Source organism: Medicago sativa, chromosome 8 (assembly GCF_051527215.1).
Source record: "Medicago sativa cultivar Bolivia chromosome 8, Bolivia_mono, whole genome shotgun sequence".
NCBI lineage: Eukaryota > Viridiplantae > Streptophyta > Magnoliopsida > Fabales > Fabaceae > Medicago > Medicago sativa.
Window position 1 is genome coordinate 69,801,345 of NC_140756.1, and position 14,276 is coordinate 69,815,620.

Consider the following 14,276-nt stretch of genomic DNA (forward strand, 5'->3'; position numbering starts at 1 on the left):
CATTCAACGTTTAGTAATTAAAAACAAATAGACTTCAAAAATGTGGAGAGGGAAAGGACGAATAGAGTCAAATCAAAAGAAGCATAGCCACCCCACTTATTAATTTGATCAAGCTTTGTCATCATTAGTAGTACAAGTAAAGAAGAATCTATCAAAGAAAGAATTAACGGAAATGTTAACCTGTGCCCTTAAGGCACAAGATAAGGAATTAAACATAGTAACTTTTTGTTGGAATGTGTGCATTCAATTTAATTTTTGAATTTATAATAAATAGAATGCACAAAATTTGAGGGAATATTTCTACTTTTAGGTTTCTTATCTTGTGCCCTTAGGGCACAAGTTAACATGACCCAAGAATTAATAGGAGTAAATTAAAATATGCACGGCGGAATCTTGAAAATATTTTAATGAATGAATCGAGTAAATTAAAATTAAAATTGAGATGAACTCAAGAGAATCTTAAAGATGGTTGGTTCCTGGGACTGGGGAAGCCCCCACTTCTGCAGTGCCAACTTTATGAAAGTGCCAATAAAAAAGTCAGAAGCAGCAAAGTGCAAGTAGTTAATAGAATACTTGAAATTGAGTGATGAGTGTTGTGGCTGCTATCTAGGCTTTTGCGCTTAGTGCAAGAGGGTTAGTTAAACATAGGTTTAATAGCACTTTTGACCCTCTATCTTTTTAAAAGTTGCGATTTTGGACTCCTAACTAATTAAAATACAAAACAGCCCCCTATGTATTGGATCTTTGCAGGTTTTGGCCCCCAAGTCCAATTTTAACTTGGTCTTTGCTGACGTGGCACCCACATAGGGGGCCAATTTTGACGACACGTCAGCGAAGACCAAGTCAAAATTGGCCTTGGGGGTCAAAACTGCCAAAGATCCAATACATAGGGGGCTGTTTTGTATTTTAATTAGTTAGGGGTTTAAAGTCGCAACTTTTGAAAAGATAGGAGGCCAAAAGTGCAATTAAGCCTTAAATATAGCATACCAAAATATAACATCTACTTGCAATACAAGCATATGCTTTTGCTGTATGATATTTCCCTGGTCTCAATTATAAGAAAAAAAAACATTTTTTAATTTGTTTTTTTTGAAGGAAAGAAACTTATATCATTTCATTACTTAAAATGTGTTCCATACAATCTGGTATTTCTACCAAAATTTGGAAACTAGCTGAGGATGTGGCCGCCTTAGCTAATCTATGGGCTGCCTCATTTGCTTGTCTCCTCACAAACTCAACACTAGAGTTGACATAGTATTGTTCAAAGATAGTTTTACAATTATGAATAATCATCCCAAATTCTATAACATCCTGATGTGCAGATGAAAAACTATCCACCACTTTTTTAGCATCAAGCTCAAAATCAATAGGTCCTAATTGTAAGTGATGAACCCATTCTAAAGCTGATAATAGTCCAAGAGCTTCCCCAACGTGTACCTCACAGACTGGAGTAAACAATTCAGTTTTTGCCAAAACAAAAGTGCCTGTATCATCCCTTATACAAACTCCTATTCCCACTCTATTAAAAAATTGGGAGAAAGAAGCATCAATATTGTACTTAAATCTTCCTTCAGCTGGTTTGATCCATTTCACAGTTCCTTCTTGTCGTAGATGTGCACAAGATGTATTACAAATCCTACGTGCATCTTGCCAATCATGAAGCATAACTTTTGCTCTCTCTCGACAACATAAACTGGAGCATCAATTACCTCATTCCACACTCTGTTGTTTCTTTGTTTCCATATACTCCACAACACACAACAAAATAAATCTGCATCATCCTTAGATAAATCCTATAATGCTTTGAAGATAATATTCTTGCTATCCAGATCTTGTTGTAGCAAAATAGAAATAGATGAAAAGAAAGGAAGCATACTCCAAACATTTAAGCTACTTGAACATTGAAAAAATAAATGAAGTGTATCCTCATTGCTCACCGTACACAGTGTACAATTCATAGGGCATGTAACTCCTTTATCTTTTAGACGTACACGAGTTGGTAAGCAATTCCTACAAATTTTTTACCTTTGGAGGAATCTTGAGCTTCCAAATTAGATTCCAAGAGCCTTGTACCTTGATATGGGATGTATCAAGTAATTCTTGCACACAAAAATGGTATGCACTACGAACAGAGTATTCGCCATGATTTTCTTTTTTCCAGATGAGTCGATCTTCCGTCACTGATGGGTAGAGCGGTGTCTTCACTATATGTTCAACCACCTGGTGATCAAAAATTGACTGCGGGAAAGGTAAATTCCATTCCTTGCGGTCATGTAGCATGCAATCTGAGACTCTTAGATCAGCTAAAGGGAAATCTTCATCAGTATGTGGGATAAGTGTAATATCGTTTGCAATCCACTTGTTATACCAAACTGAGATATCATCACCATCGCCTAAACATATATGGTTGGTAACATAAATCAAATATATCAGATATTCAATTGATCTAAAAAGTAAAAAATTGTTTATTATTGAAACTAGATAGAGTATTTCCCATTGCATTTATCACTTTTTAAATTTACTCGAAACGTAGTATCACTCAAATACCTATTGATACGATAAACCTCATGCATGATTTTGGTACCGCATGAATTACCTTCGTCATTAAATTTAAGACACCTTGAGTAAATCATGAGAATTAAGAAAGTCAGTTGTGCTATTAAATTTGTTGATTATTATTATTAGTGTTGCAAATTTATCCTTCAAGAGAGGTTATTGTTTAATGTTTACGTTAAAATTTTATTGCAAATTGTATAAAAAGATACTCCCTCCGTCCCAGTTTAACTGACCAAGTTTTCTATTTCACACGGATTAAGAAAAATGTATAAATGAAAGAGAGAGAAAAATAGTTTTGAGTGTCTTTGTCAAGTATTGGTGCATTCTTCTTTATCATAAATGTAAAGTAGAATCTATTGAATTGTGAGTGGTGAAAGTAGTATTAATGAGAGTTATAATTGAAAAAAAATAATTAATGTTGTATTGAAAAGTGAAATGGGTCAAGATTCTTGGGACAATATTTTTTTTACAAATAGCTCAGTTATTATGGGACGGAGGGAGTATAAATTAATTAAGGGTATTGTTGAGTGTGCATTAAAGTCTCAAAATATAAAATTTGAAAATCTAAAAATTCGTTGGTGATCTGCCATAGGCGCGAAGCGCGTGAGCAGGGGTGCACAACAGTAGTAGTTGAAGATTTAGGGCATTTTAGTTCTATCTCATTCCTGAGGCACACATGTGGCATCAAGCGCCAGGCGAGCAGGTCAGACATTTGACATAAAAAACTTTTAAGAAAATTGAGTGCTTTTGGGTGAGATTCTTTGGTTGGGCAATATATTCTAAACATCGTGGACAGTGAAGTTTCATTAAAGGAGAATATAAGCTTTCTCTCTTGAATTCTCGTAGGATTTTCTTTCGAGTTGAAAGTTAGGAAAATAAGTAGAAATTAAAGCTTATTTTTAGAGAGCTATTGATAACAATTCCTTGTAACTTATTTGTATCTCGTATATGAGCTCAATGATAGTGGATCAGAGTTGATGTTGAACAAGGGTTCAAATTCACAAAAACTATATTAGTAAAACAAAAAAAAAGTAATTCGGTTGAAAATTCAAAGAGGGCCTTGTAAAAAGTGACCAACATAAGGTTTGCAACAATTGATGATAACTATTTTATAAGACTCCAAAATTTTTTTATTTTCTTTTCATTAAAAAGAAAACCACCATAATTAAAACAGCACAAATTGTCACCTTAAACAAATCAAATGAAGAACAATATTCCTAGTAATTCCTACGCAGATTTAAATCTGCAATCACACTAGACCTACACATATGTAACGAAAATAATTACTCCCTCCGTCCCGGAATAACTGACCCATTTTCTAAAAAAAAGTGTCCCAAAATAACTGACCCATTTCAATTTTCAATACAACTTTCATCATTCCCAATACAATATAACACTAAATAATACTACTTTTATCATTCCCAATACAATATATTCCACTTTCTCCTTCATTTATACACTTTTCTTAATCTGTGTGAAAAACCAAAGTAGGTCAATTATACCGGGACGGAGGGAGTAAAGCATACACACGAATGAACCGTAGCTAATGACACATATGGTGTTCGGATATTGAAGCTGTACTGTTGTTGCAGTAAGCTAGTAGTGAATAGAGTGTCCTACACCAGGACTGTTCCCAGGGGTTGTAGGTCTAAAAGCACCCACATCATGACTTGGAGGAGGTGCTGCTACCCCATTTGAACCTACCACAGCACTTGGTGGCAATATTGTTGGAGTCACGTTAACAGGAGTAGCTGCATTTGCATCTGAAATTCCATCATGTTTAACATTCTTCAGGAGGTTACTTTCGTCGATGTACTTTACATGACGCCCCTCGATCGACTGCAGGCAGAAAATGATCAATGCTAGGGAAATAAGAGAGAAAACTATGGTCTTGTTTTGTGCCATTTATAACTGGTGTGAGAAAATAATAAGCGTTTAAGTAGTTTAATTATGTAACAAGTAAAATAGAAAGCAATTAATGACCAAAGATTATATCTGTAGCAAAGATTTTCAAGAGAGAAAGAATATGCCTAGACTTGAGTCTACTATAGAAATCAAAGATCCAAGCAACTCAGTGTAGAAATAATTTCATTGGGAGTGGTTTTTATAGGCAGGATGGAAGTGTGCTGACAAAAATTGGGTACTTGAATGTGTGTTTTGGTTTTGCAGTGATAAAATTGATTTTAAACGAATTGATTTTTTTATTAGTTATAAAAGTAAATTGAATGTAAAGTTATTTTTTTGTCTATCTTGACTCTATTGAGCCGTAGGGATCTAAGTCACCTACACTTTTATTCAAACAAAAGTGAGTTGAACAAAAAATTTAAGAGAAAAATACTTATATAGTAACAACCTCGAATCAAAATTACACTTATAAAATACATATCATTTAATCATTTCAAAAATAAATATATTTTAATTATTTTCTCTTTCATATATACTTTTTTATTTTATTTATGTGTGTGTCTAAATTTATTGAAGTTTGGGATCAAGCAAATGTCTCTCAATTTAAGATTAAAAATCATTCTATAGACAAAAGCTTGTGAATTGAATTAGAATCATATTTAAAGATAAAATTATTGTTATTCGAGCGTAAGGGTGGGAACATGCCAAACCGCTCCACAAGGTCCTACAATCTAGCATATTCAAAACTTAGTTCGACCCAACTCGTTTAATAAGAAGGCTAGACTCAAGTTTTTATAAAGCTTATTTAGTTAAATAGCAGGTCGAGCTAATGCTTACAAAAAAAGTCTATTAACCCCTGTAGGCTGGCATATTAGCATTTTATATATAATATCTCTTCCAATATCGATATTGTTGATTTTTTTTTTTTATAATCTCAAGCATTCGTATGATTTGGTTATTTAGTAGCATGTATGATTGTGTGATTAGGCTTTTGTAGGATTTCATAATTTAGTAGCAGACTTATTTGTGTGTTTTAGACATTTATAAGATTTGACATACTTAATAGTAGTTTTATAGGTGTTGCTAAACTTTAGTGTAAAATATACTTTTAAATAGACTTTCAGGTTTCATTAGACCTTTAAAAAGGCTAGGCCAGACCTTAAAAATAAATCTTCTACAATAGACTTAGGGCCTGTTTGGTTCAGCTTCTGCCCAGCCAAAAGCAATTCTCTACAGTGCCAAAAGCAATTCTAGCCAAAAACAACGTGTTTGGTTTGGCTTTTCAGAATTGCTTTTATCCTCCAAAAGCAATTCTCCATGAAGCTACAAATCCTAGCTTCTAACTTTTCTAGAATCAATTATAAACAGTAAATATTATATTTTATTATTACAACCTATTATTTTCCTTTATTGCCCTTTATCAATTCTCCTTCTTTATCAATTCTCCTTTAGCTATGTCTATTTTAGTAATTATACATTTGTATCCAAACATAAATCAGTTTGTTTAATCAATTCTACATAATTGTATCCAAACATAAATCAATTCTCTCAGAATCAATTCTGTCAGAATCAATTCTATCAGAATCAATTCTGTTAGAATCAATTATATTCAAAGCTGAACCAAACACACACTTAGGCTTGCAAAACCTGACATGGCTTAACCTGTTTTCACTCCAATTCGATTCTTCATTTAAACGTGTCAAAATTACTTTTACACATATGCAATCAATTGTTTAAATAATTGCGGAACCAACTATATTAATACATTCAATTAATAACGATGTGACTCTTATAGTTAAAAATTGCATGCAACCGTAATATATAAATTATATTATATATGCCTACATTTTGCAGCAATTTAAGACCCGATGCCTATTAGGTATCTTCAATGGGGAGAATCTTTTTCAGAGTCTTATAAGATTCGGGGTCTTACTTAAAACCCCTACTTTTAAGCGGGACTCACACTCTTTTAATATTAAAAAATTGAAATATAATGATATAAAGTTATTGATGGTTGATTAGTGGGTCTCATTTAAGAACTTTGTGTGAAATCTGGATTGGAGTGATTGAGTGCTTATTAGGTACTAATATTAAAAAATTATAAATAAGTGAAGCGTACATGTGAGACCCATTTAAAAACGTAAAAGTGGATGTCTCCATTGTGGATGCTCTAAGGGTCTCTAATTTCAAATTGTTTAATGTTTTGCTAAAAATAAAATAAAGAAGAAGGAACATGTGCTTATGTCGATAGATTCCTTAAGTTCAAAAGTAAAGGGAAAAAATTTCGGCTTTTGATTCTCTCTCGCTTCGAAGAAGTGCGCGGGCATTAGCATTGTACAACTTGTCATTTGCAATTGCATGCACAAAACACGCAAATTGAACTAACCTAAGTTAGTTAGTGCTTGTACTTTGTCCTAGGCATGCTTGTAGCTATTTCTAGGTATGCAGAGAATCACATGATCAATTCTTAGTTAATGAAACCTAACTAATTTCAACTTTTTGGCCACAAGTTGTGCACTAGTTGTAAAAATGTACACTTTGAAACATCAATTCCAACAGGAAAAGAGTGCAAGTATGATTTCAACTTGTTTCCATTCAATAATATAATACTCCCTTATGGTTTGGATGTCGTTGTTTCTCCTTGATGTATGTCTTTGTTCTTGGCTTAGCAAAAAAAAAAAAAGTGGTTGTTTGGAGTGACGTTTGATGAAGCAAACGCACATCTCCACACTATTTTATGTAAATCTGATGTGATTTTAAGAAGCTGAGAATTGGAGCTTCTGCGTTAAAGTGGTTTTTGTTGTGATTTCAAGCAAAACGTGAGTTCAACCTCCCATCCAGACAAATACTAAATATTATTATAGAGTAATGATATTTTGACATTCATTTAATGACAACTTTGTTGACAACCTTGTTTTTCTCACTTCTTATTGGTCAAAAACAATGGAGAGAGAAAAAGGAAGAGAGAGGATAACAACATTATGTGAGTATGAGAGAGAAAGTTGTCCAAAAATTATCAAAAAGTGGTTGTCAAAATATCATTTCTCATTATTATAAGGATCACAAATTACAAAAATAATACTTTTGATCAAAATAGAAAAGGTATAGTTATGGTAGAAATCTTATTATACTATCATTCTTATAATATGATATCAACAAATACACATTAAAAGAACTCAACAAATTTTATCTAATGTTGACTGATTGAGTCTCTCTCTCTCTCTCTCTCTCTCTCTCTCTCTCTCTCTCTCTCTCTCTCTCTCTCTCTCTCTCTCTCTCTCTCTCTCTCTCTCTCTCTCTCTCTCTCTCTCTCTCTCTCTCTCGTAAGTACGTATCTGCAGAATATCGATATCTGATATGTATCCGACACATGTACGCCTTCATATTTGAGGTATCCATACTTAGCTGACAGACTTGCGAATTTAAGCCTTGGTTTGAGTTCCAATAAGTGGTGGGAAATCACTCCTCTTAATATTTAAATGTATTTACTAAGAAAAGAAATGCTATGAATAGATTTGAATTCACCGAATATATATTTTGATAAATGTTTCTTAAACACTGCACTCTTTTTCAATTAACTTGGTTTTATCCCACTACATTTTTTCGATCCGGTTTTTAATGAGGTCGTTGTTTTTTTTTTTTGGATAAATGAGGTCATTGTTTTGGTTTCGCCTTAAGTTTTTGCGTAGTCCCACAAGTTTGTTATCTTTTGTAAATAAATTCTACGATTTTGCACATGATAGGTGATAATGTTAGGGTGGGTGTTAACATAGCTGGAATGTCTCCTTCAAAACAAAACAAAAAATTAAAAAACAAAAAAATAGTTGGAATGTCAATCTTAGTCACATGACACTAGAATCCTAGTTTTGTTTAAAATAAAAAGTAATTTTTTTTTAAAACATTGGTAAAAAATTATTGTCCATCCGATGAATAATTATTTTGAATTTAAATTTACTTTTGTGTAAGACAACCATAATGAATGAAAGTAATTTCTCTACAATAATCAAATGTCCAACCATAAGAGAGATAAACTATTATTTAGTCTTTGTAGTGCAAACAATAAGCTTTTCCATACCTAGCTCTCTCTCCTCCTCTCTCTTTTGTGAGCCATCAGCTAAAACCCTAATTTCTTCTTCTTCATCCATCAAAGAGGGGTGGTTTAGGGTCAATTTTTGACTCCAAATCACCCCTCTACATCATTTTTCTCCTTCCCTTTTATTTAAATAAGTGATTTTCACATCGAATTAGGTTTTTCTTTCGTGATTTCGTCGTCTTAGTGCGACGTTTTGTTTGTCGTCTTTGTACGACATTATTTGTCTTTTCCCTCTTGTTCAAGTGTTTATTTAATTCAGATTGTCGGATCAACTTCGATTCAGTGCAGATCCAACCAATGACTTTGGCGTCATCAACGTTGCAGATCCGGAGGCATGACTATTCCGGAGATTTTAATATAGTCATATTTGTAAGCTTATGTACTTTGTCGTTTTATACTATTAACATGGATGATGTGATACGGGATTTTATAATATTTAAGAAATACTAGAATAGATTGCAATACTATAATTAATAAAGAAATTATATATACTAGAATGGGAGAACTAGAAGTTTGTATAACTAAATCATCTTTTATTTATTTTGCTATGATTTATATCATATTAACCAAACAATTACAAATAAATAGAGTAAACTTTACATACTTTGAATTATAAACACCCCCAAACAATAACCAAAAGCCAAGGCTCTTAAACAAATAACAAAAGTCCAAGTGCATGTGCACATGCATATGATATGGCATGCAATTTGCAGAATGAAACTAAGGACATTATTGTAGGCACACACAGGTTCTAATTAAGATGGTTTTGAAATCTACAAGGAATTCAATCACGTTCTAATTTTAATGTTCAGTTTTGGTATGGTAACCATGGCCAACTCCAGGACTATGACTAGGATTTGTGGGTTTGAAACCATCATCGGATCTCTTATTAGTCACAAAAACATCAACATTTGGGCTATGAACAACAACCATTGTTCTCGTGTTCTTATCTTCTACAACAAAATTTCGGTGGCCAACACCAGGACTACTTCCTGGTGTTGTCGGCCGAAATGAATTAGTGTGGGTTGCACCTGAGTCTTGTGTGTTTAATGATGATTGTTGATTCAATGGTTTAATTGGCCTTGCTTGAGTTATTTGAAAGGTACTGTATACAATACTTAGTGCTAGAATAACGATCAAATATTTTGTTGTGACATGAAACAAACCCATGACTATATAAACAAAAGGTATGTGAGTGAAAGGTTATATGTAAGTAGAAACTACAGAGAACGATTAAGCTATATATTGGCAATGGGAAAGAAAATTATAAGACAAGCTATGGGGTCTTATGCTATTTATAATCGTTGCATTGAGTTCAATGCCCTTTTAAAGTTCTAACTCTTAAGTATATATGTCAATTGATTTGACTAAATAAGTGGAGTACATTCTCTTCAAATGTGGACCGTTGGTGTGTATAAGTCAAATAACTTATTTTATAGATCTCACTATGTCAATGCCCGGATAATAATTTCATGTCCTTTGGTGTACTTAAAAATAAATTGGGCCAGCTCATAATCATTTTTGTATGATTTTTTCTCTTTAAAATTTGACCATAGTCGTTTTAACCTGATTTTTAGTGACTGATTTTTACCCTTAGGTTGAAACTTCAGTCATCCCCATAATTTTAGTGACTGATTTTTTTTTATCTACAATAGTCACTAGAAATTTGTCAACTTCTTTTTATAATAGTTTCAAAATGAATTTTAACTTTGTCCCATCAATATCAAATTTTTATCACCGAGCCGTCATCATCACACTTCAATACTGGTCATGTGAGAAATAGTTGTTGCAAGTTCGATCCCCAGCTCCCGTCCTAAACTCTTGTCATTGAGTTAGCATGAAACTTCATGGACAAACTCTTTGCTTGGTATATAATTTGAAAGAGTTATAATAAAGCAACAAAAATGTTGGTAGAGTTGAAAAGCTAGGCATAAAATCAAAATGGACCCTGTTGAAAGATAAGGGGATTCTCCTACCTTCCTTCCACTTAGAGAGGTGGAGCATTAATTAAGTTACAAGTGAATGGCCTCTGTTCAATCTCATAAATCTTTATGTATACTTTTGTCGACCAGTTTAAGTGATACACATATATCTCTCACTCTATAGGATCCTTGGATGTGTATATATCTATCTTTGTTTATTGGACATGCCCTAACTTTGCAATGGGTAGGCATGATTGCGCAGCCGCAGATTCAAAGCAAAGTTGAAGAAGGAGAAAGATTCTTGCAGCCTTAATTCTCTTTTGTATAGTTAGTCTTGTTAGTGTTTGACCTGCATTAAAAATTCTCTTTTGTATAGTTAGTCTTGTTAGTGTTTGACCTGCATTAAAAATTGGTAAAATTGCATTTAACTTCCATTTGATTGGGTATTATTGAACTGAGAGATCAAGACTTGCCATCCATGTTCAATGAGATATGGTATTGACATGAAAACTAAAACATTAGAGAGAGGAAACACAATGAGAGTATGAAAGAGACGGGAAATACTTGCTTGGGCACAAGTGTTTGGTTACAAACTTTAGACACACATACATAATTGAGAAAAAGATAGAGAGAGAAAATAATTAAATAATACTTATTTTTCAAATAATTAAATAAAATGGAATTTTTGTGTGAGTGCTTAAATGATGTGTCTAAAAGGTTGTGTCCAAGCTAGACTTTCTCGAGTGGTCTAAAAATTGTCACATAAATATCATTTTTCATATTCAAGCCACCTTATCAATTCTAACTCTCGCTCGCTTCCTTGGTGTCATTTTGATGGCCAGGATAAGATTGAAACATATAGAACATGAATTTTGGATGAGAATATGATATGATATAAACATGATAAATTAGCCTTTTTCGTGTAAAATGTACACTTGATAAGAACCTGATATCAATGTACACTTGATAAGAACATGATATCATATTGTTTATTAGATATTTTGTATAAAGGGGGGTTTGATATCTCAACTGGTTTGAACTAAGGGTTATAGAGTTGGAAGTCTAGAGTTCAAGTCCTGACATGCCGAAAAAAATATCACTTCTCTGGAGTGACTAATCCTAACCACTTGGACATGAGCACTTGGATAACCAAATAACAATATGATGTATATTATTTGTAATTTTATCTTAACTACTTGGAGAAGGCCACTTGGATAACCAAATAACAATATGATATATATTATTTGTAATGTTATCTTAATTATTATTTATATTGTTTTAAATTAAATAAAAATTTATGTATTTATAGTTTTAAAAAACAATTTTACATTTTATTTATATTGAAAATATTTTTTTTAAATTTTAATTTTCTACAGTTTAAAATATCTTTTTATAAGAGTAAATCATGAAATTATATTTTTATCATATCTTGTTGGTATCTACCCCAACCATCACTAAAAAACAATAGTTTAACTATACAGCAAGGCTGACCTATTAATTACATGATGAAGCAAAACAAAAATAAAATAAAAACGATATAGTGACTAATGAAACCTACCAAATTATGTTTTCAAATTTAAAAGTTAGTTGAGTCATCCGCAAATAGGTATGACATTTGATTCGTTTGTCGCTTCGAACGATAACGTTGATGAAAGGACTTTGTCCTTCATGTATATGTTTCTAACTCTTTCAAAGAGTTTTAAGGACGGACCGGGCTCAGTATGAGCAACAAAATTAAGAAATACATAAGTAAAAATGTAAATCATAAAGATAAAGGCTTAATAGCAGTTTTGACCCCCTATATTTGAAGAAGTTGTGATTTTGGCCCCCTAACTAAAATAATTCTATTTTGGCCCCCTATGTTTTGCCCCCTTTGCACTTTTGGCCCCCTAGGCTAATTTTGACCAAGTCAATGCTGATGTGGCGCCACATATGTAATTTTTTTTATTTTTTACTTTTTTAATTATTAAAAAAATACTTTTTTAAATTTTTTTAATTAAAAAATATTTTTTTATTTTTTAATTAAAAATAAAAAAATACTTTTTTAAAATTTTTTAATTAAAAAAATTACACATGTGGCGCCACGTCAACATTGACTTGGTCAAAATTGACCTAGGGGGCCAAAAGTGCAAAGTGGGCCATAATCGAATTATTTTAGTTAGGAGGCCAAAATCGCAACTTCTGTAAACATAGAGGGCCAAAACTGCTATTAAGGCAAAGATAAATGATAAATTTACGAAAATAAAGTTGTTTGATTGATTGAATGTATCAAAAGAAACGTAGAAAGTGTGATTCTTGTATGCAAAATTTAGTCTTGTTGAACAAAATCTCATGGCCTACAAAAGAAAAATCTAAAACTTTACTTATTTGAATTGAGTTGTTTTCTTTCACAATGGAAACTAAAAGGCATCTAATAAAGTCTGTTTTGTATTCTTTCGAATTTTTCGAATCGTTCTATCACTTTTATTTATATCAGTTTATACAGTATGTCCCTACATCATGTTAGTTAGTTCCTTCAAAAAATGTTAGTTAGTACACTAATCAATTATGAGTGTGTATTAAGTACTATTACTGTTAATTACTCAATTAAGAAATCATGCTAATGAGGGGAAGATAAAAGTCAAGTCAAAAGCAGTGTGGTCGCATAGCCCTACCACTTGAGATTGTCACCTCACCCACATAAATAAATGCAGCAAAAAAAGTAGGAACTATGGTTGTTCTTGTTGTGTTGTAAATGAGAGTTAGAAATCTTATATTTGATGAAAAAAATAATTATTGAACAATATATATGTAAGATGGTTTATAAAAAAAAATTTGACAAAAGATGGTTTATAAATTTAATACTTTAAAATTTTAGATTAATATATTATGCCTAACTTATTTATGTGGTTGCTCTTAATCAACGAAGAAGATCTCGAGCTCACTTTGTAACCTAAGATAGTGGAAATGGAGAATCTTCCAAAAGTTTTGCTACTTGGCTTCCATGAACCGGGGAATCCTCACTTTTTGCTAGGTCTTCACTTAATAATCATTAATTAGTTTAAGTACGGAGAAAATAAGATGACAGAAAATATACGTATATAAAATTAAGGACAAAGTAGGCTGATATAAATACTCCCTCCGTTCCTTTTTAAGTGTCACTTTTGGAGAAATTTTTTGTTCCTATTTAACTGTCACTTTCAAAGTTCAATGCAACAATAAATGTTGTTTTACCAACATTACCCTTAGTTATTTATTGTGGAGAGAGAAATATATAAAATAAGATATTAAATAACTAAGGCTATTATAGTAAAAGTATAGATTATTGTGTAAGAAAAAGTAACATTTATTGAGTGTGTTTGTGTAAAATGTTAAAAAGTGACACAGGAAAGGATGTAGTAATATTTTTCTTACAAAAGGAGGCTGATATAATTATAAATTCTCAACTAAAGGTTCTCGTATTTTAAAATTTTATGTACTCTTTGTTTGATGTATGTAAGTACTCTGTGTGCTGGATTGCACGAGGGTCATTGAACTCGTTGTTTGTATTAACCCATAGTTTTCAAAAGGAAAAAGTTAGATGTTTTCATACACTCATTTAGGTTTGAGATATATTAAATGCAAGAGATAATTAATTTTGAAATATATCGATAGCTTTATTTAATTAAATAAAATATGGGTAGTTTTAATTTATATCCTAAGAGACAATGACAGATCTATGACCTCGTATTAAGGAGTGTAAATTATTTTAAGTGCAATGTTTATGATATAAATTTGTTATTCTATGCTCTCAATTACAAAAGATCAATCCCTTGTCGAGT

General features: G+C 32.1%; 2 protein-coding genes across 2 annotated transcripts; both read right to left on the minus strand.

The window, feature by feature from the left end:
* Positions 1 to 1,104: 1,104 nt before the first annotated feature.
* Positions 1,105 to 1,665, minus strand: LOC146901002 (uncharacterized). Its single transcript, XM_085737000.1, has one exon. The coding sequence runs from the start codon at positions 1,663 to 1,665 to the stop codon at positions 1,105 to 1,107; it is 561 nt and encodes a 186-aa protein (XP_085593126.1).
* Positions 1,666 to 9,066: 7,401 nt separating this feature from the next.
* LOC146901003 (uncharacterized) lies at positions 9,067 to 9,828 on the minus strand. Its single transcript, XM_085735037.1, has one exon. It carries the CDS (start codon positions 9,722 to 9,724, stop codon positions 9,356 to 9,358), a length of 369 nt encoding a protein of 122 aa, XP_085591163.1. The 5' UTR covers positions 9,725 to 9,828; the 3' UTR covers positions 9,067 to 9,355.
* Positions 9,829 to 14,276: the final 4,448 nt, after the last annotated feature.